At 44.7% G+C, this 25201-nt stretch overlaps 1 protein-coding gene across 2 annotated transcripts in view; it reads left to right on the plus strand.

Moving 5' to 3' along the window:
• The first annotated feature begins 1828 nt into the window (after positions 1–1828).
• Positions 1829–25201, plus strand: part of MTMR14 (myotubularin related protein 14) — an 840209-nt gene continuing 816836 nt past the window's right edge. Inside the window, exon 1 of one of the 2 annotated variants that reach the window (XM_069643242.1) lies at positions 1829–2118. In XM_069643242.1, the coding sequence (XP_069499343.1) occupies positions 2008–2118 (111 nt within the window). In that variant the 5' untranslated portion in view covers positions 1829–2007. The remainder of the gene's footprint in view (positions 2119–25201) is intronic. The other variant, XM_069643241.1, reaches the window with a different exon arrangement.

The raw sequence follows: 25201 nt of genomic DNA on the forward strand, positions 1-25201 counted from the left end.
ATAATCAGAGATAATACGAGGATTTCCTCCACAGAACCACGACTTGCAGACCTTGTCAAATAAAGAATTAGACATAGAGGGGCTAAAGGATACGTTGCCAAATCTGTTCCAAGGTGTCGGTAAGATGAGAGACAATGTCATACATCTACACATTGATCCTTCTGTCCGTCCCGTACCACAACATCCCCGATGGATATGATTTCACCTTCAGGCAAGGATCACCCAGGAATTGCAGCAGTTACTAGATAATGATATCATGTAGAGAGTTGATGGTCCCACACCATGGGTGTCTCCTTTAGTGGTGGTGCCCAAGGCAGATGGTCGCCTTCGTCTGTGTGTGGACATGTGAATTCCTAACACTGCAATACAAAGAGAAAGGCATCCTGGGCCCAATATCGAAGATATGATCATTCGGTTTAACCTAGCTACCAGATTTTCAAAATGAGACTTAAATCAAGGTTATCATCAATCGATCATGTGTCCAGGCCTATCACTACTTTCACCACTCATGAACGTCTCTTTCGGTACAAACGCCTCAATTTTGGCATTTCATCAGCGATGGAAATATTCCAGGAAACGATAAGGTGGATCATTGCACCTGTCAGAAATGCCTTCAATTATAGTGATGATATTTTAATATTTGCCGTTACTCAAGATCAACATGATGAGGCACTGAAACAAGTTTGTAATATTCTGCAAGACAATGGTCTAAGGTTAAATGGCCACTCGACCAATAACTAACTCCTGCATGTTTATTGTCAGCACCATGCTGGTGCCACGCAGCATGCACAAGGTCTACTGCCGTGGCTCTGCATCGGGATGGTGCCCCTGCTGGGCTACACTTTTCCACTGTCATTGTTTGACTGGCCTAAATTGAAGGGCGACTAAAACAAGGCAAACTGGCCAAAAAGAATGAAAACTGAAGCAAAATAAAAAAGCAGAATACTGCTTTCAATCCGGTGCCATTAATGACACCGGATTGAAATCAGTATTCCTATTTTTTCAGCTTCCATTCTTTTCGGTCAGTTTGCCAGGGCTGAAGTAGAGGCATAGCTCTCAACGCACCCGCTTTTGGCAGGTGTCACCCGCCTTGCAAGCAGCTGAATCACCCGCCAATTCCCTTATACGCCCATTTACTTCTATGGGCTCTCACACGCCAAAAAGAAAATCGGTGTTTTCACCCGCCTTGGTGACACAAAAGGTTGGGAGCTATGGTTGAGGGTACAGAGTGTGGACTTGGGCCACCCCAGCTAAAATGAGAAACATTGAAGGTCCGCTTTGAATTCATGAATTAAAGCCCACCTCAGGGGTTGAACCACAGCCATCAGGTTTGAGGGCTGAACTCTTCACCATGGCACTATATAACCTCATGAAAAACAACAAACTAAGGTGAAATGTCCCATTTCGGTACTGCACGTTCCAGGGAAAATCTTTGTATTGGTTCTTGGAGTTTAAAACATGCACACATAACTTAATGTTTTCAAAAACATTATTTGAAGAAAATATCCTCTCTTGGTTTTGTGTGTGTGTTGCTTTTATGGAAGGCGAATGTCATTCGTCCTGTGCAATTCGGGTGGTTATGCATGTCCTTGGACATTCACATTTACTGCATTCCACTGTAAACAGTAAACTGCAAACGTGTTCCTGAGCTACAACAGCTGAGTTTACCTTTTTGACAGGTGGGCGGGGCGTGTGGGTGGGGCCGTCTGCAAAGGGGCGGAGTCTTTTGTGGCTGTGGGCGGGGCGTACACCTCAGGGTGTTTGATTTTCAAATGCAGGCAGGTATGACTTCAGTCCATAACACTATGGCCTGTGCGGCGGCGGCGGCGGTCACTTCCGCCACTCGCAAGATGGCGGCCGCGTCTCTCCGCGCGTCATCGAGCCGCGCGCCGCAGGTGCAGGTGACGTCAAAAACACGCGCGGCGGAAGGGATGACAGCTGTATGGCAGTTGTAGCAGGGAGACTCCGCGGCGGGCTGGGAGCCGGCGGGATGGGCTGTTCCCAGTGATGGCGGGGCCCCCGAACAGTCTGGGCTACGGCTCGGAGGGGCGGGCGCTGGACGAGCTGCTGGAGGAGTTCAGCCGAGCCCAGTACCGGACCAAGGAGGGGGGGCCCAAGGTAAGCAGACCATGCATGGGGCTGGGGGGCGGGGGAGAACCAGCTGCAAGTGCACTGCGTGCTTGGGCATCCCCTGCACAGACTGCCTGAGCGTGGCAAGGTAAGAGCCCCTAGAATGGGGCTGGGGGCGGGGGAGACCCATCTGCAAGCGCACTGCGCGCTCGGGCATCCTGTGCACAGCCTGCCTGAGAATTGCAAGGTAAGAGCCCCTAGAACAGGAGGGTGGAGCCAAGGCAAGCAGACCATGCATGGGGCTGGGGGGCTGGGGGGCTGGGGGGCGGGGGAGGCCCAGCTGCAAGTGCACTGCGCGCTTGGGCATCCCCTGCACAGACTGCCTGAGCGTGGCAAGGTAAGAGCCCCTAGAACAGGAGGGTGGAGCCAAGGCAAGCAGACCATGCATGGGGCTGGGGGGCTGGGGGGCTGGGGGGCGGGGGAGGCCCAGCTGCAAGTGCACTGCGCGCTTGGGCATCCCCTGCACAGACTGCCTGAGCGTGGCAAGGTAAGAGCCCCTAGAACAGGAGGTGGGAGCCAAGGCAAGCAGACCATGCATGGGGCTGGGGGGTTTGGGGGGGCGGGGGAGACCCATCTGCAAGCGCACTGCGTGCTTGGGCATCCCCTGCACAGACTGCCTGAGCGTGGCACGGTAAGCAGACCATGTGTGGGGCTCGGGGGCGGAGAGACCCAGCTGCAAGTGCACTGTGCGCTCGGGCATCCTGTGCACAGCCTGCCTGAGCATGGTAAGGTAAGAGCCCCTAGAACAGGAGGTGGGAGCCAAGGCAAGCAGACCATGCATGGGGCTGGGGGGTTTGGGGGGGCGGGGGAGACCCATCTGCAAGCGCACTGCGTGCTTGGGCATCCCCTGCACATCCTGTCTGAGCATGGCAAGGTAAGAGCCCCTGGTAAAAGGGGTTCAAGCCCTGCTCCAGGGCGGGCAGGTCCATGTATAGCACAGGGGCATTGCAACTCTTTAATACTATGCAAGAATATTGCTTCTGCCCCACCCACAAGATATTGCTGCTAATATTTCCTAATGCATATAGTTATGAAAGCGGCATCCATCGCCCCTACCCCCAGATCAGAATGTGCGCAAGCGCTGTACCGACTTTATTAAATCACTGCAGTATAAACTAAATCTGTTTTCTAATTATAGTGCTGAAAAGTAATATGTAGAGATCCAATATTGCAAACAAAAGTTCACTTGCTACTCGTTTTCTAAATCTTACTCTTATCCATAAAAGCTCGTATTGCTGCTTAAATCCTATTTATTTTAGCACTTTCTTTTCGTCTCAAAATTGAAAGTATTGCGAACAGCCTCTTTTCGGCCGTTGCAAAATGTCCGTGTTTGTTTCATTTTTAACTTGTTGCAATGCTTCTGGCCAAGCAGTAACCATAGGCAAGATACTTTGCAGCGCACGGTTTTAGCTGTGCTGTTCTGTCTGTTGCACGTGTCTGTTTTTGACGCTACAGGTATTGAAATGTGTTCAACCGATCTTTGCATGGCATGTGTTTAAAACAAAAAATCTTGAATTTAAAATAAAGTTAAAACGGGTGACCGTTGCGATTGGAAACGCACAGCAAATTTGCGGCAACACTTTAACTAATCACATGCCGTAGCTGATGGCTTTGCCAATGCCATATTTTGGTCTGTTAAACCATTAGTCAGCCTCTTTTTCTACTAGTGTGAACTAAATCACTACTAGTTAACGTAGAATAAGTGACTTGGTTAAGCAGTGATTTGGGATTTGAGTCCATGCTGCATTTAGACACTTGCATGCAAATCTCTTTCAAGATGCCATCCTCTGCCTCCTGGCTCATACCTGACTGCTATTCAGGCATGGCATCTATCCTCATTTTGTACACACCTTAAGTGTTGTGTGGCTGTCTTCATGGGTGTAACGGGAACATAGTCGCCAAAATGTCCTTTCAATCTGGCTACATCTTCTACTTATGTAGAGTTGGTGGTCCATGGCCAACGGTCAGGGAATTTAAATCACCTTTTTCAAGGTTCAAAAATGTTTCCTGGACCAGCTGCACGATATACAATATAAGCATTGTAGGTTGCTACGTGCATATGGTGTACTGACAACTTCTTGTACCACATGCAAGACTCATGTGCTGCATGGTATGGCTCAAGAATCTGTCGACCCCCGCCCCTCCAATGTACTGGTTGCAGTCCAGAATACACTTGGGCTTCAGCACTTGCTGTGCCTGCTCCTGCACAGTGACAAGAGAATTTACTTTAATCGTGAACAGTACTCTGCATATGAACACTTCGGTCGCTGCATTGCCATACATGCCCCATTGTCCATCTTCTTACAAACAAGTTGTCTGGAGAAGCCTTTGTGGTTACTGCTGATTGTACCACATGCCAATATGCCCACATTGTGCAATTCCTTGAACAGTGGTATTCCTGTGTAGAAATTGTCCACATACAAATGGTTACCCTTGTCGAACAATGGTGTGGCAAGATCCTACACATTCTTCTCACTTATACTTAAATGGGCTGGGCAGCCGGAGGGTTTATGCTAGAGTCTTATCCAGTGTAGACTCTCATGTTGTAGGCATACCCAGTGGTACTTTCATACAACATAAAAACCTCAATTCCATATCGTGCACTTGCTTGGAATATACTGCTTGAACAGTAGCCGGCCTTTGAACAATACCAAAGATTAATCAATGGCTATTTTCTAGGAACATGAACATCAGAAAATCGCTGTGCAAAGTGCCTGAGTAATGGCTCATTCAGCATCACAATTTGTGTCAGTTCTTGGTAATGCTGCAGAGTTGTCATTGAAATGCAGCATACTTTGCAGTGCTAGGAAACTATCTCTACTCATTATTGCTGGGGGAGGGGAAAGGGCTTGCAAGTGAAGCTTCAATAGATCAGTACAGTGAGATGGATGGCTTCTGCACTATTCCCATGAGCAGAGTGATAACCCAACATTTTCTCTACACCTGTAGTTGGAATCCAAGATTAGTTTGCTTAACCATATCTGAAAGGACCCCATCATCCACAAAAAGGTTGAAATGAATAGGCTCAAAACGATCTGTAATCTCTGTGCACCCTGATACCTCCAGTGAAAGGTGGCACAACAGGCTGAGCCATTGCCGGAGGCACCCAGTCCGACTCATCAGACATGCCATGAACTGGCACATCCCTTGCACGTCCTGCATGTACCCCTTCGTACCCTTCCCCATCAGCTGAGGAGGTGGAACTAGCCTGAACTGAAATCTCACTTCCCGAATCTACTGTATGCTCACCCTCAGAAGCAGATTCTGTGCTTTGCTGCTACTCGATCTGCATCACTAAGTTGAGAGCCTCCTCATCGGACATCTGACATGAAGCCATGACAACTGTGCCGATCTAAATGTTTACTGTCCAAAGAACTGATAAAGACTTTAACACCAAGTAACTTTGCTTTTCAAAGTAAGCAAATTATTATAGTAATTGGTCTTCAATGAAATGGACCAAGACAGCACAATTACACCCAATTGCCCTTAATCTGCTTACAAAATATAGCAGCCCTTTACTCTCAATACGCTACATGAAAAGGAGTACAAATTTGCTAGCACTCACATGAAATGCATAAGCATAGCTCACTGACAAGTGGTTAGACTGCAACCACACACCTGCACCTAGAATTAAGAGGACACATCTGTCCACAATGTCCTCTTTACCTATACATTGGACAAATGCAAGTGTGGGGAAGAGGATGTAACCCATACTGACAATCCTAAAACGCCCCCTGTGAGGTGAACCTTCCATGGGGTGCAGGTGTGTGACAAATGCAGATGAGAAACAACATTGCAATGTATTTCTAACTAGCTGGTATACCCAGTGTTGCTCGTGTCCTGATCGAGTGGTGTCTCATGTGCCCTGGAGGATGTTGCTCTTGTCCTCTGGCCGGCAAGTCGTGCTGCTGTTGCGCTTCAGAAGCTCTTGATATTGTTTTTCGCATTGTATCAGATGGTGCTTTTCCAGTTGATGTTCGTTGTGTGTGGCATGTTTCAGTCACTTAATAGCTTCAGCGCGTTTGAGAATATGTCCAAGAAAGATTGATTGTGCTCTCTTCTCATGAATGAACTATAGTAAACTGTAACCTTGCCATTTCCCATATTTGGAGGGCGTGATGAATGTTTCAAATTGTTATTTTTTAATTCCCTTTAAAGATTATTTAGTAGGAATAACAAACACATCGACATTTTGCTTCAGACACTCTACCAAATTTTGCCTCCTAGTGACTAGAGCATCGGGATGAGCATCAGTAAATGAGGGTGTCTACGGAGTGAATGCACACACGCACAGAGGCAGTGGAGGCAGAAGGTGAAGATGGGGAAAGTACATGGCAAGCCCATTCAAGAAAATTGCTAGCACCCTTTCCACAGACCCCCTGCTCGTTCACATTGGGTAGGAGATGAATGGTTACAAGCACCATACAAAATAAGCGACAAAATTCTTATAAATAAATAAGCTACAAAATGTGGTGACGCATATTGATATTTTATTTCTATCGTGCTCGTACACAAGTGTTTCAGAGCGCGACCAGGCAAGGGAGTGGAACAGGGGAGAACAAAATGGCGATCTTACTAGGCCCAGTGACATTGAGAACGCGCAAGTGCATGGGAGAGGGGGAGGGGAAAAGTACAGGGAAGGGGGGAGAAGTGGAAAGTGTGAAGCAGAGGAGAAACAGATATTTAACAATAAATAAATAAAGGCAACTAGCAGTGGTCGTGCAGACAGCAATTTGCAAGTGCTAGGTTTAAGGCAGCAGACAGGGTAGGTCTAAGTGCAGGAAGAAAAAGGGGGGGCTGTATAGGTACAGATGCAGACCCCAGTGCAAGGGTTGGCCCGGAGGCAGTGTGGGAGGGTGGCAGGGTGAGCAGGTACCTGGGCCCGGAGGACAGAGGGTGGCCAGGTGCACTGGGCCAAGAGAGAAGAGATCAGCCGGGGAGAGGGGGAGCGAAGGCAGAAGAAAAGAGGAAGGTCTTGAGATGCTCCCGGAACCGGAGATGGCTCTCCTCAAGTTTTAGAGTGGCAGGGAGGCTGTTCCAGAGGGAGGCCTCAGCCGAAGACAGAGATCTACCCTGAGCTTGTTTCTTTGAAAACCGACTGACCCTGAGGGGGTTGGAGGTAGAGGAGCGAAGAGCTCGAGAGGGGGGGGGTATTTGCGGAAGGATAGCTGAAGGTATTTTGGACGCAGCCTCCAGAAATCCTTGTGGCCAATGCAGAGGGTTTTGAATTTAATCCTTGCATCCACTGGGAGCCAATGGAGAGATTTCAGGGCTGGAGAGCTACAATCCCAGGGCTTGAGGCCAAGGACAAGTCGTGCAGTCCTGTTGGGCGGAGAGTAGAGGCAGGTAGATTTAGAAAGAGGCTGTTACAATAGTCCAGGTATTCTGTTATTCCAGGTATTCTTTGCTGACTTGAAGGTGCGTTCTACTCACTCCACGAACGCTCATGCCTGCAAGCTCTATCCCTCACTGCAGCACTGCGAGCAGAGCTCTTACTGCCGAAATCGCTTCCTGGAGGGGGCGGAGCCCTTCCCGATCACGTGACACATCACGTGACTTCCAGCCTCCACAAGTTGCCGGCCCAACCGCCCTTGCGGTGTTAAGCCCTGGAGGCAGTAAGGGCTGGAGCCGCTGTTGTGCTGTGACCTGTGAGTAACTTGAACTGGGGTCCTGAGCTGTAAATACATACACTTTCTTCTCCAGTTCTCAGGGTTTGGGGTGGAGAGTCGGACTCTGGAAGCTCCACACGCTGTCGGGCGTTCCCTACCCTGAGACTAAGCGCTTCACCTGGCTCCTTGGATGATTGTAGTTATTTTTAAAAATCAATTTATTTGATTTCGTATTGACAATGAACATTAACAATTCTAGTGCATAATATATTTGTTTTTATTTCTTTTTTGACTGCATAGATACATTTTTAATCTAATAGTGTATCTGTACAAGTTTTACTTTTGCTTGAGGTTGCCTCCGGTTTCAAGTGCAACATTTTAGATTTCAGTGTTCATAATTCTACCGACTGCTTTGTATGTTATTTCTGTGTATTTTAATGTAAACATTATTTATTGAAATTCAGGTATCTTTTAGTTTTAACCCACTATTATTACCTTAAGTCCCCTGTCTTTTTTTCCCTGGGTTTTGGTTCTGTCTGAATGACACGAAAGGGACTTTGAAGTTAGACAGCTATGGAGGCTTCTCTTGCTTCGACTCCTTCTGCTAATGGTAATCTCCCCTCTGTTTATCAGTTACTACTGTTAGATCTCTCCCCTGCTGCACTGGGGAAACTACATCACGTTCCAGTAGATGTCCCTCACAATCCCTTACTCCTTAAAACTCTGGCCCAGGCTCAAATCCATGTCAGCGATAGGTCTGAGGTATTTAATGCTATGGGTATCATTCCACGCAATACATCTTATAATAGCTGTATCTTTAATGGAATACATGATATCTCGATGGATACACAGGAAGAGCGTCTAGCAGCTACTTTAGCCTTTAATCTTGTGGAAGGTGCTACTCTTTCAAAGGCTAAGGGTCACTTGGTTCATTCTAACAACAGTATGGTAAACATTGTGCTTACAACACCCGCTCAACTTCATCCCAGGACGCCTAAACTATCAGTCATGGCGGATGACTCTGTAGCTAATGCTTCAGAATCATCAATGGTGATGGTCAATGGGAACTTTGCTACTCTTCCCATTAAACCTTCGCCAGAGGTTAATTCCTCAGCTAGGGCTATAAATCATACTTCATCTATCCATGTTAATCTTTCTGCCAATTTGGCTGGAACTCCCTATACTCCTACAGGGAAATCTATTTTGTTCAAAACTCCACTCAATAAAACCCACAATCCCACCCTTAAAACAAAATCCAATCTGGGTACCCAAGGGAAACCAATTCAAGGGAAAAATATTTCAAACTTTTTTGGAAAGAGGACTGCATCTAGCACCCTTGTTAAATCTCTACACTTACTTCCAACAGTGTGCTCACTGGATCATACTAATGTAGTTGATGTAGTTAAGAAATTGGAGATTGAAGACCCTCTAGCTCAGGATATTGACAATATTAGCATTATAGAATGTGCAGATAAGGCAATTGCTGATAGCCACCTGGGTCCCAACTGTAATAATACAAATAATGTCACTCAGCAAATTTGTGATGATTCCTTTGTGGGCTCTCCCTCTGATCTCATCAACTTTATTGATGAGTACACAGAGAAACAAAATTGGTTGAAAGAAAGGGGTCTACTTCCAGACTCAAAAAAGGATCAGGGCAGTGAGTCTATTTTACATCATACTCTTAAAGAGGTGGATGAAAGAATTAAACTCTCTCAACCTACGATCTCGGCTCTGAATAGTCCTGAGTTCCTTTGTGAGTTTGTATGATAATATATGGTCTGAGGTTAGATCACATTCCTTTCTTCTCTCTGAAATATATGCTAGGTTAGAGGGCCTTGATAGATTTGAAGAGTTAGTTAAAATTATTAAGGAAGAACATCCAATTTTGTCCACACACGGTTCTGACCAAATCCCTACTAATCAGCCACCAGCTGAAGCCCATATTGTACATCAAGGGCTTACTGGGACAACGTCATCTATACAAGGGGTAGTTTTAGATAAGGATTCGGGTTCTACGGTCCCCCAAATATCGGATCTGGATTTTTGTACTCAAACTTCTATGATTCCTTCAACTATTTCTAAGGGTGTGCGAGAGGCTATTGGGTCAAAGGTAATACATCTTACCCCTCACACCAAACTTACTATGGAATTAATGGAGGACAAAGTCCAAGAGGAATCGGTAGGTCCGCCCCTCAATCTTATTGTTCAAGGTCTTCCCCCCCCCCCCTGTGGGAAGGACTCTAGAACCGGTTGATCCATCTAAGGGTGTCCACATTTTCTGTGGACCCTATATCCACTTCAACTTCAGAAAATCCATCTGATCCCACTGAACCCACTAAAGAAATTATACATCAAAAAGTTTTGCCTTTTATAGGAAGGAAAAGAAAAACTATTCAGCAAATGGAAAAAAAACAAAAATCAGAAGAACGCGAAAAATATTACTTCATATACCATCAATTTTTTAAAAGTCTTTTCTTGGCAAATACTTTAGCTTCCTCAACCCCTACTCCTGTTCTGAAGGGGACTGGGAATTCTGTTGAACCAGTGGTTTCTATGACCCCTATTTCCATTACGGTGGCTACTTCGGCTGTTGCCGATTCATTTCCCACTACAGTAGCTCTATCTTCCTTACCGGACGGTTTGGTTGATGGTCCCTCGATTAACATTGCCCCTCTAGAAGTGGGGCCTAATACTGAGGGGGTTGTGGACTCTGCGGTTTCTAGTATTCTCACAACAGTTACAACTTTACTAGAGCCGACCTCCATTAATGCTTCAGCGGTTTTTGCAAAGGTTAACGGACATGCTTCTTTCTTGGAGATCTTTGTACAATAGAGGTAAATTGATTTTGGCAGGTGATCTCAACTCTGATTGCTCTATCTCTTCTGAATCCAAATATGATGACTTGGGACTGGCTATGGAGGATGATTCTCGCCTAGCCTTGAAATTCGTACTGGGGCGTCGTTGGAATTTCGCCCTGGATTCAGTTGGTCTAACTTGTCTTAATGGCTACTATGACGCCATTAATTTACCTTGTCCCACATGGCGCAGATCTTCATCAACATCTCCCTTAGACTGTCTTTGTAGATCATTCCCTTATTCCTTTTTCGTCCAATGTCGAGGTCTCTTTCAATTCTCTGTCCTTTTCCCATTAAGTCGTTGCCCGCGGGTGGTCCTACCCATCTCCAAACTGTGGGACAAGGGACAGGGGTACGTTGGACACCTCAATATCTGTTTACTTAACCGTAAACTGATTTCTTCTTTTAACCAAACTTCTTTCTGTTGGAAATTAGCAGTTTTTAACACAGTTCGTTTCGATAGTTTTCTTAATGCTCTTCATTGCAGTATTCATGGCCAGCTTAGGAAGGGTGTTGTTAAATATCACACCCTCGTAGATTTGATAAAGAATTGGCTAATGTAAAGGGTCTCACTAGGAAACTTATTAGAGGGGTACAAGCCCTAGATATTGAATGGGTTGATAAAAAATACAAAAATTAAAACTATCCGCCAAAAATATAAAAATTACAGTAAGTCAAGAAAAGCTACTATGCTACAAAACGATGCGGCGCATATGCTTGCAGTGTTAATAAAACGAGATTTGAGGGCATTCTTGGTTACTGTGTCTACCTTAGACGATATGGTGGTGGCTGACCAGCTGAACGCCATCCCAGAGGTTGAATGGATTGAGCATTATACCGAACTATTTGATACTGGGGGTGAGGGATTAGATTATTGTCTTCCGGGGAACAACCCTCCTAAGGACTCTTGGAAGCCTGTTATTGATTCCGTGATAGTGCTAGGGCTCATCTCTAAAGCCAAGAAATCTAGGGCTTCGAAGCCTAATGGCCTAACTAACAATACATTTAAAGCTGAGCCAGATCTCTAGGCCAATCTCCTCTCCCTGCTTTTTCAAGACGTCATCAATTCTGGGAAAGTACCTACTAGTTGGCAAACTGCTCATATTGTTCCAATTTTTAAAAGAGGTTTGCGTACTGTAGTCCAAAATTACAGACCGATTTCGCTTATTGATGCGGACTGTAAGCTTTTTGCTGCTATGCTTCTTTCCCATCTTAACATTTGGATTAAGGATAATCATATTCTCCCCAAACAACAAACAGGTTTTAGGGCAGGCCACTCAACTAATCTTAATGGTCTAATTATTAGTGCCCTGCAGAGTTCCACCTGGGGTAAATATGATGGTTCCCTTTTACGTTGCGTCCATTGACCTGTCCAATGCATTTGATCTGGTTATCAGGTCAAGATTATGGGAAAAAGTAACCAAATGGGGCATTGCCGGCCAGTCTTTTAACTCTTATTATGGCAATGTATGAAAACTCGGGGGTCCATATTAGGCTTGATTTGGAAGGAACCCTCTCCAGAAGGATAAGGACACGTATTGGGGTGAGACAGGGTTGCTCGCTAGCTCCCTGTCTGGTTATCCTCTATATGGCTGATGTTGATGACTTTCTGAGAAATACAGGCATGGTGAGTGCTAAACTGGGGGATTTGAGGCTCTCTTGTTGGCTTATGCTGATGATTTTCTTCTTTTTGATCAGACTAAAGTGGGCCTGCGGAGGCTCATTTGCAAATTTGAAGAATATGCCATTCTTAATGGGTTTAAGATTAACCCGAGCAAAACCTATACTATGGTCTTCTCAAAGGGGAGAACGGGGAACAACAAAGTATGGAAAATAGGTGGTGAAAATATAATCGGAGCACATAAAATCGTCTATCTTGGCTTTTTGATTCTGGCCCAACCCTCGGCGAGTGAACTTGGACGATTTCTTAGACATAAACTGCTCCCACTCATCTCCCAATCCCTTAGATTAGACAATAAATACTGCATCTTCTCCCTTAAGCCTGTAGTAGACTTTTTAAGGGTAAGGTTACTCCAAAGCTTCTGTACGGAATGGAACTTCACTACTCGGCACTTTTGACTTTCTGGGACTCTCTTGAGGGTATCTATTGGAGGAAAATTTTAAAACTACCGAATTCTATTCCAACAGTGGCTATAAGGTATGAACTAGGGCTAGTCTCACTGCGAGCCAGGATTCTCTGGAGGGTCCGTTCCCTTTTTTCATCCTTGCTCTCTCCTAAGCCCGTCACCCTCTATGCTGATGTGGGTCACATGATTTTTTTCTCAGGGACCCTTAGTCCATAATTTATATCTCAACGCATTCAGTGATCTCTGCGACAAGACCCTGTCGGATATTTCAACTGATAGGGACACTCTACTAACGAATCCCAACAAGGTTAAGGAGTGTCTTTTCAGTCATGACTGGAGTAACACTATTGAAAAATTACATTCGTATCCCTCTTTGAGAGACCTACAATTCGACCATAAGAAAAGAGGCCTGTTGTCTTTTATTCTGACTCAATTTCCCAATAGATATTATCGTTCCCTTCTCATCAAACTCAGGTGGAATCTCCTTCCCACCCGGGAAGCCTTGCATAAAACGAAGGAGTTTTCTGATTTGGACCCTATCTGTCGTTTCTGCAAAACTCTGGGGGTGATTGAAACCTCTCGGCATTTCTTTTTAGATTGTACTGCTTTGACATCTTTAAGGGACAAATATTTAGCTAACTTTAATGTAATCAATTTAATGTAGCTTTAATGGGTCAAATGGGGGCGGATAATCTGATCTGGTCAGTGTCTCGCTATTTCTAATATTAAGGATGGCTTTGCTGTGGCAGGTTTTATTAAAGCTCTAGATTTATACGCCCCTCTGTTATGATTATGCTCGTTTATGTGAAATTTTCAATTCCGGAATGCCTATTTTCTATTTTAGAACCTTGAAATGTTTTAAATTTTATTGTCGGTATATTTCTCAATGCTGCACTGTATTTTGCATTGAACCGTTCAAATTTAAATTTGTCCCTTATTATCTGGAAATTGGATCTATGTTTTAATGTCTGTTTGAATATTCGAAATATAAATGTAATGAATGTTTTCTTTATTCTTAAACTTTTGTTTTGTTTCTAAAGTTTTCTTGTAAACCATATACAATAAAATAAAAAATAGTCCAACCTAGAGAGAACCAGAGCTTGAGATACCATGAGCTTCTGGGGGGAAGGAGAGGAAAGGCAGAATACCTCTGAGGCGGTGCAGTAGGAAATTTGACTTTTTAGAGACCTCAGAGATGTGGGCAGAGAAGGAAAGGGTGGAATCCAAAGCTTTGGAAACAAATGGACAGCACTGATATATAGCATACTCTGACATTCCTCCAATAAAGAGCACAATGCCGTTAGTCTCACTGTCAACCATCACCATTTTATCATCATGCTGCACAACCCATTAGTGCATCAATTATTGGGATGCCCCACAACTTAACGCCTGGGCAAACTTCATTATGTCCTCCATGAAAACGATGGGTGCACTCAGTCTCTGTCAAACATCAATTCTCCTTTGCTAAAACAGTGGTGAATTGTCCGAATTTTGTCATTTGCCTTGGTCAATTTTACCAGCCCAGTTTTCTCACTGAGGAGTTGATGGCCTTTTCCTTCCCTGGAGTTCTCCAATTACTCCTTGGAATCATTTGGGAACTTAGGCGAAATCCACTGCAGTTCAGCCATAAATCGCTGCCGAACACTGTGTACTTCAAGGTGGTAAGGAGAGTTGCATGTACTACACTGTGATACAGCATGATTGGGGAAGGTAAATGGGATATACTGCCTGTTAAGATGGATTTCTGAACTCTGACCTGGTGGGCAGAGGTTCAGAAGGCCAGACCAATCAAGGTAGCATTGGCGGCGGTCAAGACTAGGTCTCAGGAGGGGTGAGGATGACTGAAAGACCTCAATGAGCAGACAGAGTAAAGGACACTTAAAAATCACTCCGTCGGGTGTGTGCATATATTCATCAACTTTAAGGACCCTATACTGTAATCCTTGATGTTTGGTGGTTTGTGAGGGTTTCTTTTTTCCTTTTCTTTTTGGTGTATGAATTTTATTTCCTTCACTTTTATGGTGACTCGCAGCACTATTTTATCGCACACCTATGTCTAATGTAAACCTGCCCGCATATATGGTTGTAAAAGTTGATGGAAGTAACATTAACAGTATGACATTTAAGTCACTGAATTATTATACTCTCATTTCTATAATTGTGACACATTGATTTTATTCTAGAATCTGAAGTGCCTGGATATTTATCCCCTGTTGCACTTTGCACATGGCACTTTATCACATTTTATATCATATTCTTTTTATGTCATATGTGGTATACTTATCATAGGAATGCGTTTTGTACTTTACATTATGCGTTCCCAAAGTCATATGCAGCTTATTCATAATAGTAATGCACTATGCACTTACATATAAATGTGAGCTAGTTAGCGACTGTAACATAATACACAGTATTATCAAATGTGTGTGTGTGTATATGTATGTATGTATGTGTGTGTGTATATATATATATATGAGACATAACATTGAAGTGTTGAGGCACTATGCACTTTCAACAGCCGCATATGGCCTAGGAACCGTTAGAACTTTTTTGAATGCACTATGCACCTTAAATATGACCTTTTGGAAAGCATTCTAAATTCTAAGAACATCATTTATTGTTCAAATGTTGAACTCCAACTGTATACATTGCATAACGAATGTGCCACTCAATTGTGTAAGCAGGTTTCAGCTAAATACCATGGGTTTATTGGTACGAATGCGTACGTCTCATTGGAAACGTTAGAAATTGTGTTTTCTTCCTAAAGCTCATTTCCTTCGTTTCTAACCATGGGGATATAGATATATATATTCTGAATAGGTTTAGATTATATGCAATTTCATGCATTCTTTCATTACATTTGTTAGCCTACACAAACATGGCCACTAGCTATGGTGTGAATTGTGTAAGTCGCCTCTATGTTTATCACTATGGTGTTTGGTTTTAAAACCAACCAACTTCCTCATGGGGAGGAGTAACTGTGAACAAGCCACTAGGCTGTGGCGAAACCCATCAGGCTGCCGTCTGGCAACAATTTGACTGGGATACTTTTATTAAACTGCTAACCATGAAATAAAGGTTGTTAACTTCATACCCGCGCAGTTTCTTTGTTGATTTTCATCCGCGACGAGGTGTTTGGACCCTCCTGTTTGGAACTGTTATGTGAGGAGTGCTGCTCGATGGAACGGCGTTTCAGTAAGCTGTTCACAAATGATGTTTATTTTTTTTTTAAATACAAATGCATTTATTCAAGGCCTTTGAGTTTCAACACAATAGTTATTAACAATAACACCTTTAAACCAACACACAATCCTACTAAAATACATGTATACAAAACCAAGGGGCCTAAAGTGTTAATGCACAAAATGGGTCCACAAGCTAAAAAAGGGAAGGAAGTAGGTAGTGCAGAGGCTTTAGGCAGTTCTGCAGTAATCGCAACCCTAACTGAAAGGCAGTCCAGTCCCTAAGAAGAGGGGAGCCTATTGCTCAAATGTACTTGCAATGCTGGCGCACGCGGTAGTGCTGATGGGCGAAAACGGGATCTCTTGAAGGGTCTATAGCAGCTCGGGATGGTGTGTGAGGTGGGAATAGTTTGATAGCTCAGGCTATCTGTGGAAAGGAGAGGGGGTCAATCGTGCATAAAAATGGATGGATGCGCTAGGGGCCACCGGTAAGGGTTGCAATTACTCACCAGCGCACTCTGTACCAAACTTCGGCAGTCAAGTTTGGTTGCAGGTTCGAATGCGGCAATCTCGCTGCTCTATGGCTTTCAGTGACAAAGTTACAGCGTTGATTCCCAAACGGGACAGTGGTGATTTCTCTGCTCCTGATGGATGGATCAGGCCAGTTTCACTGTAGCAGGATTCAGGGCACAGTGTCACCGCTGCAGTGCACTTGCAAAGTTCGTCACCATGGTTGGGCGACACGGTAACCGGGTGTACTCCGGTTCGGGTGCTCTCTTTACTCCAGACCTGGGAATGCCAAGTGTCCGAAATCCGGTGTGAGAGTGCTATGAACACAGAGCTTGCAATGTACCAAGTTTCAAGGGCCTCCTCGAAACGGCAGCGGTATCAGAGCAAAGATCCTGCGCAAGCTGGTCAGCCCACTGGTTGGCCCAGGGACACTTCTGAGAAGGTTTATTTGCAAGGTTTGATGAAGGTGCTGAGAATAGTTAGTCCCGCTATTCCAGTGGGTCGAAGCGCCTTTGCAGACCTTCTAGTTCGATCAGATGCAGAGGGGTCCAGCGGGACGACAGCGGGCTCAGGGTGCCAAACCTTCCAGCGGTTGCTCGGCTTCTTAGTTTCAGGATACTTGGATCCTATCCTTCGTTCAGGGAGAACTTAAGAGATCGACATGGTTTGGGTGTTTGGAGCACTCTTATCCAGAATCTCCTTTGTGCCAAAACGAAGAGTACCCAATGATAGATTTGCACACCATACGTGAACCAATCATGGACCAAAGTGGTCCCAGGCATTCACAACACACCAGACTCTCGCACCCAGGATGTGTATTGGAACCCGACAGTCCAACCCACATCCTGGAAGCACACGCAGAAGCCTGTGAAAGCTTGGCGTTTCACAGGAGAATGCATGCCCAAATAAGGACTGGCCCGGGTCGGCTCAGCCTGGGGAAGGTGAAGGTGAAGGGGCAACATGGCCAAAGGACAGGACAAAGAACCTCGTGGTATGGCCATTTTGGAGCCAGGCCACCTATTTGTGCCATTGCAGTTTACCTGGCAGGAAAGGGTTAAAAATACATGAAAAGATAAGCTGCCACCGGCCCTGTTCAGGCACATCTGCACTTATAAAAAATCTTTCGAGAGTATCTAGGGCCTTTAGAAATGACAGGAACACCCAAGTGCACTATGCTGGAAGGTAAATTGTGCACTTGCAACATGTTGCAGAAACAACAAAGACTAAGGGAAACAAAGTCTCCCAGTACTGACATGTCAGTTTCCCCATAGGAAGTGAGTGAAAAGCCCAGGGGAGTGCAGCAGAAGGCTGAGCTCCTCTGGCAAAGTCAGACTATGGTGTTAAACATCAGCAAAAAGTTGGGTGAGCAGGGGGAGATTGGGGGGGGGCGGTGTACGCAACTGGAAGGAAAACGCATGAAATGGAAATCTTTCTTAATGCTGCCACAAAGGATGTCTAAGCCTCAGTGAAGTCTCCATGGCTAGCACTTCTTGGGGCACTGTACAATATGCATAATTCTCCCACAACTGCCTTTTTTACACCTCATACTAGACAACATTCCTTACCACCATACACCTCACACAGTGCCCCAGGAGCTTCGACCTCCTCCAATAGAAGATCACACCAGTGCAACCTGCCTCCTTCCTTTCCACAACAGCCCAAGCACAAACAAATAAACTGTTCATTACTTTGCACACATTTTGTCAGGGTGACTATTTTGACATGGTAAATGAGTACCATACCAAGTGTGCATTGCATGCTCTATCAAAATTGTCACCCTTACAAAATGTGTGCAAATCAGAAACATTGATAACGTTTTGTACAGTTTAATTCTGTGAGCTTTGGCCAGGGCGGCTGGGGGTGCTACCCATGGCCTTAGTCACCTGTCCTTGTGGGTTGACTGTCTCCAAGCCCAGTGGTGGTCCCAGGGAGCCCTGGCAGGTCCCTGTCCCCGGCCCGTTAAATTTCCCTCTAGGCAGGACTCCGCCAGACTGCCGCTGGACTTGGGGGTGGTCGACCAACATGGGAGACAGGTTCCCAAGACCTGAGACATCCCCCTAGACCATCCTGGAGCTCTGGCTGAATTGTTACCGCTTTTCCCTCCAGGGAGGGATGGGGCCCTTGTCGGGGGCTCCCCGGGACCACCGCTGAGCTTGGGAACTGTCATCCCACATTGTGACTGTTCGGACTAAAGGAAAGCGCTCCATACCAAGTGTGCACTGCATGCTCAGAAGAAATTAATGTCTGCATTACTCAGACATGTTTGACAAAGTGGTGGTTATTACTATTTTCCCGAAATGCAGTTTGCTTTTATGCCAAGCAGCCAACATCCTCTATTCAGGGCATGCACATAATTCTAAAATTACCTCTGCCCGCTCACCCCACTGACCATCAAACCCCCCCTTTTATAATGTATAATAAGGAAGGCAACCCATTTTGAACTTATTACATAAGACTGCGTAAACGTCAGCTCCAAGAGTGCAGTGCCACATCTGTAAATGATGTACAAAAATGAGGATCTGTGGTCAGCCCAGCAAAAACGCATCCACTTTCATGCTGCTATCTGCAATTACTGATGGGGAAACGCAGGTGAGGCAAAGGGTCCGTGACACCCCCCCCCCCCACCACCCAGAACATACCTTGCCAGATGCCCTAGTGGGGTGTCCAGTCATAATTTCGAAAACATAATTTCGAAAGTCAAAAAAGTCGAATCAAAAATGTCGAAAAAAAAAAATGTCGAATTGTTTTTTTTTTCGATATTTTTTTTGGGCTCTAGTTTCTGTAAAAAAAAATAGGTAAAAATAAAAAAAAAGGGGGGGTTGGGGGGGAACCCCTCCCATTTCGAAAAAAAAACGTCATTAAAAAAAAATGCGACTTTTTTTTCGACTTTTTTTTCGACTTTTTGACTTTCGAATATTTTGTATTCGAAATTATGTCTATGAACCCCCTAGTGGCCATTGCTGCTGCCCTCCAAATTGCCCTCCCATACTAAAAGTGGGCACCTTTCCATTTTAACACTGTAACAACTGTAATAATGTGATAAAGAGAAACTATGTAAGACATCCAAGAACGGAGGCTAAAATCAAGTTGAGAGATTATGCGACTCCAAATCTGTAATCTATGCCCTAAATTGTCCCTGTGCGATTTTCTATGTAGGCTAGACAGCAAGGAAGATGAAAGATCGGTGCAATGAGCTTCGGACAAAGAACATATACATTCACCTGTAGCGAGACACTTCGCTGAAAAAAGGCACACGGTTGCTCAATTCAGATTCTTGATACTTAAAATAGTGCAAAGATCCCCAAGAGGAGGAAACCACCTGAGGAAACTTGACAAAAGAGAATTATTTTTGATTGATAAATTGGATAGCCTTTCCCCCCACGGGCTGATGGAAGACTTTTTATTTGGGTGCATTTTATGAAACTTATCTCTATCAGGAAATGATCTCCATCCCTAATTTTCATATATGCTCATATCGTAGGGCCTTGCAGTCCTGATATGATGTTCATGGTAACGTGTAACAAAGATATCCACATGATTTGACAATTGAAGATTCTAGTATCTCAGAATGTGAGACACAAGTTAATTTGAAGATTCTAGCAATTATTTACATCCGATTGGCCAGTTTGAACCATTAGAGATGAATATTAATGTACCATTACTAGAGACTGTCACCAGTTCCGGAAATGCCATTACCACTGCACTCTGTATGTACACTTAGAATGGGAGTGTGGCCGCCCACTGACTGCATTGAGTTGTCTGAAGTTATGCCCTACTATAGGCCGACATAGATCTAATTATGTAGTTACATCCACTTTCAGATAACCAACAGTAGATATCTTGGAACATATCAAGCCGTATGAGGAACATAGAGACCGGCACCAGAACATATTTGTCAGTTGTCCCCCTGGACTAGCCTCCGGTTTTATATCATTTTTAAATCCTTCTAAGATGACATTTTTCATAACTCTGCATAGAGGGATAATTCTGACATTCGATTAATTACATTTTGTACTGTACTACTGTTACAGAATGATATTCTCTACATCAAATACGTCGCACATAGGATCCCTCACGCCCCTAGATCGGTAGTCAAGGCAGCTTGACTACCTTGGACGAGCCCTGAGAATAAGGCTGCGCTATTTGATACTGTCTACCCTCAGACATTTAATAACTAGTTGCGTATCATCCAATAACCTGTTGATTATAGCACTTTTATCCTGCTGGATAAAGTAATATCTTCCAATCATTTGGAAACGTACACTATTAAACCCCCCCCCCCTCCTCTCCACCCTAATTATGACATATAGCCCCATTTGAACATGATGCTGATTTTCACGTTACGCCCATACCTCTCCTGGAGACTTGTTGCTAGGGAAGCTTTATTACCGCAAACGATTCGCACAGCTCTTCTTGCTCGTGTACCCATACAGAGGGAAGGCTCTGCACTAACATTCCGACTTTACGATCACTTACGGCAAGTGCGAGAGAATTAGTAGACGCGATATTTGGGCAGAGGCGTTGAGCCATCATAGATATTTATACTTTTTTATTTATTTATTTATTTGACATGTAGAGAATTCGACAAAGCGATACGGCCGCACGGCAGCTTTAACAGGGCTGCGTTAACACTGGGTGTTGTCTACAACACACCAATAAGAAATACGTTCCATCATCACTCCCTCATGAAATTCTCTAACGGTAAGCTGGCTTTTGTCGGGGATAGTCGATTGAATGACTTGTATGTAATTATATACTATGAACACTCTGTTTCCAACGTGGGTACATTCAATATTATTCTTGCAGAGCATACAGTACAGAGTGATTTCTTCACATGTGGTTCAAGCAATAACATTTTCAGCACAAGAGAAGTTTCCATGAATTAATTTAGCTGGAACACCTTCAGAGGTATGATCCTGCCTCGTTCTGAATGCCACTATTTTTACAGCTATTTTATTGCCTTCATGAGACTAACGTAACATATGGCCCTAAAAGGATTCTATATACATTTTTTAGGTTACCTAGACTGTACCCAAAGGGAGTAATTCCAACCAATGAAATTCGTCTTAATCACTAGTGATCAACAGTGGGCATCCATGACAGGTAGGAATATTATAGATTAGGCAGTATGATCAATTGAGCATTTATAGTAACGCGGGATAGATAATTGGATTATTTTTGTTATACTCAACAGAATATTTGTTGTAAGACAAAACCCATTGGAATAAGAACTCCAGCTCCTGAGGAAGGGACAATAGATGCCGAAACGGGTTGCGCTCTGTATACAAATTGGTTTTCTAAATTAACATATTGGTACAAAATATCCCGTGAAGAATTGATACATTTGCAATACTGTGCTGTACAATATGAATGTAATATTGTCGACAGGTAGTCCTACCACAGGTCAACTAACCTGTAAGTAAACATTCGATGTTAACCATCTAAAAGTGTATTTTTTATTTTATATTTGACATTTTGTAAAAAATATGTGGTCATCGCACTGTACCTCAAAAACGGACAACTACTTCATGATTGATTAATTGTCAAGATTTTTGTTTGTCTATTGACAATATCCTGGTGTGTGCATGGAGCGTGAGTGTTCCACAGACCGTGGACGCTGTTCTTCTCTGAGCAGCAATGTTCTGCCGGCATGGCTTGGGGGGTGGAGGGGGTATTTCGTGGCCTGACTTTGCTATTGTGGCCCAGTCCACTAAATATACCCCCATGCACAGCGTATGAATTGGGCCGTAACAAGAAGCTTTGCTCTAGCAAACAGTATTACCGCAGCTCTGTCCTGTGTAGGCAAAAGCTCCCACCCGCTCCACTAACGATCCAGCCGCAGTTCTGCCCCCCCCGGTATAATGTACAATCGGGAAAGAGCAGATTCAGTATTGCTGCATAGCAAGAGAAGATTCACCTGCAAAATGCCCACCAAGGCGCACGCACCAGACCTGTAAACAAAACATTAAAGTGATTTTTCAGTGGTCCGCCTAGCAAAAACGAATCGTGCTCCTATCTTCGCTCTCCGGCCGAAGCTTAAACAATGAAACTGTCCAAAGCTGTATATATTGGATGCTTTCCACACATTTTACTGTCAGGGTGACTATTGTGACTGACAGGAAATGAACACCATAGCAAGTCTGCTTTTCATGTTCTGAAGGCATTAACTCTTGAATTGCTAGCATGCACGTTGTTTCTGACTAACACTCTTCTACACCACCACCCTACTTGGCAGTCGCAACACATGGAACAGTATGTGTCATGCTTTGCACAAGCATGGGACCTACAGTTCCATGTGTTTGCGCTGCTGATTACCCGGGGGAGGGAGGGGTAGTCGTAAAGAAGTGTGCTAGTAATAAAAACATCAATTCCTCAGAACCTGCAATTCACGCTTGCTATGTTGCTCAATTCTTCTCATAATACTGTGCACAGGAAATGAGCACCATACCAAGTGTGCATTGCAGGCTCAGAAATACGAAACGTTTACATTTCTATCACTGCGAGGTTTGATACATTCAGGGTCATGCTTATGTTCCCAGAATGTTTTTACATAAAGCAGCCAGCATCCCATATCCCGGGCACACACCTACCCGATACAATTTCCCCACGCCTGGCCCAGTCCTAAACACAATCGTAGCTTGCAACTCACAGGTGCCAACCCCGCCAAGACTTCTATGCACTTCAATGGGCTCTCGCCCACCCCCTCAAAGAAAGAATTGGGGTTGTCGCCACCCTTCCCAGCACAAAATATATACCCCCATCATCTCTCCCCTACCATCCCCCCAAGTAAAAACACTGAACACCACACAAATGCACCTTCCTAGGGGCCGGACGGATTAGAAATCTTCCCCCAGGGAGAGCAACATCTATTGCCCCATCCCTTTGGGGGCTAAAGGAGGCGAGGGCTGCTTATACTAAACCAATCTGCCCCAAGAGGAAAAAAAATAAAATATCCATCCTTTAGGGTGGGGGGGACTTGTGGCGGGCCCACTCCTTCTTTCCAAAACACATATCCATGGGGATCTAGTGTCCACCTTAAAATCTGGGGCAAATTGCACAGCCGATCTGCCCCCATCCATTTGGGGCTGTGGTGGGGGAGGGCTGCTCGCATAGTAAGCGTCACCTCCCACGTTTGAAAAAGGTATCCGATGTTGGTAGGTGTCGTTGGAAAGGGGAGGGTCTCCTCCTTTCCAACGACACCTCCCTCGATCAAAATGGCACAGAAATGTAGTGATGGAGGGAGAAACCTACCTTCACTTGCTGCATCCAAAAGGGCTGCAGCAAGTGAAATTACATTCCGTGTCGCGTCGGCGGGCATTACGCATGCTGACATGAAACTGAATGAAATCGAACTTTCGGGCAGTTAGGAGGAACCTCCTCCCAACATAGTTCGGGGGTTGGATTTACAGTTCGTGCAATCGCTGCTGGGAAGGACAAGCGATCTTGTCCTCTGCATGCCGAAGTTGGTGCTGGGGACGAGGTAGCTCATCCTTAGCACTTATGGGGTTAATGTATATTTCTTTGTGTGCCAGATGGCATATAGCCAAACAGTTGCAGCATTTGATTTTGTAAACCTGTCTGTGTCTAGAGGGTGATACTCGGAGCAGAGGCCCATGTCATTAATTTTCAAAGAATTCCTGAAAGCACCTTCTCCACCCATTATCAAAGTGTCATGTCCCACAGCTAGTTTAGAGGGCGAGTGATCGCTCTTTACGGGTGGCTAAAAGAATGAATGCAATGGTGATTTGGGGAGGGGGTGAGGGGAGGCGAATTTATATTCACCTTAGCATGGAGGAAAGCAATTAAGCCGAATTTCTTTGTGTATATAAATGTACTTGAGACTGTGAATGTCACAGGTATAGTCTTCAGAGAAGAGAACCTCTTTGAATCTTGTAAGAACAAGGAACAGACTGGCAGAATCTCTATAAAGCTCAAACTAAAAAGCAGAAACCGTCCAGCGCTATTCTTCAACCCAACTAAGATTGTGAAGACAGAGTACAGTGATTAATAGTATCAAAAGCGGCAGAGATTTCAGTTCAGCAGATTGCTGCAGACATGCATGCTCCTGCATACTGCCATGCTTCTTGGGCAGAGGTGGGCGAATGGCGGGGGGTGAGGGCGTTTGGACTAAAATATACATCTGTACCGCAAAACCACAACTCCTGAATCGTTCATAATAAACCACCACTACCATGCTAAATGCAAGTTGTAAATGTAAGTAACTGAAACCCAAAAATATTGGCTTTACCAACTGTTTTTTTTACTCTGAAACGAATGACATCCTTTCATCATGGAGGGGTGGAATGGTTAATGGGTGACTAAGCATTTAAAGTAAATCCATTGTGTTAAGCCAAGAGCATTGAATCCGAGGGAAGTTGAGTAAAAATGGAACTTCTAAATTATTCAAGCAAATACATTTCTGGCACATCTTCTATCTGATGATGGGAAACGGCCTGTAAAACTGCATTGCCCGTTGAGGTGAGCAAAGTGCTCTGAGAAGCTGGTTAATTGAGACCAGGGATTGCGGTTGGTTTAGGCGTGAAAGCACTTTGCGTTTGAGTGGTCTCTTCCCTCCGGGGCTTGTCTTCTGCAGTACTTGGAAGAAGAGCCTGCAAGGATTGTTTTTTGAGTAGGCAGTGGTATGCTTGTGCACCTTCCCATGGGTTGCATTGTTTTGAGTCGGGTGGATAATTAGCAGTAGGACGTTTCTAGGGATCAAGCGAGCGGTTGGTGGGGTGGGAACCAAGGTGCTGCTCTGTAGATTGGAACAGGATGTTGGAGTCTGTTTAGGATTTCATGCACCTGGGAATTGAGGGAAGATATTC

This window comes from Ambystoma mexicanum, chromosome 2p (genome assembly GCF_040938575.1).
Source record: "Ambystoma mexicanum isolate Mex_15411 chromosome 2p, UKY_AmexF1_1, whole genome shotgun sequence".
Lineage (NCBI taxonomy): Eukaryota > Metazoa > Chordata > Amphibia > Caudata > Ambystomatidae > Ambystoma > Ambystoma mexicanum.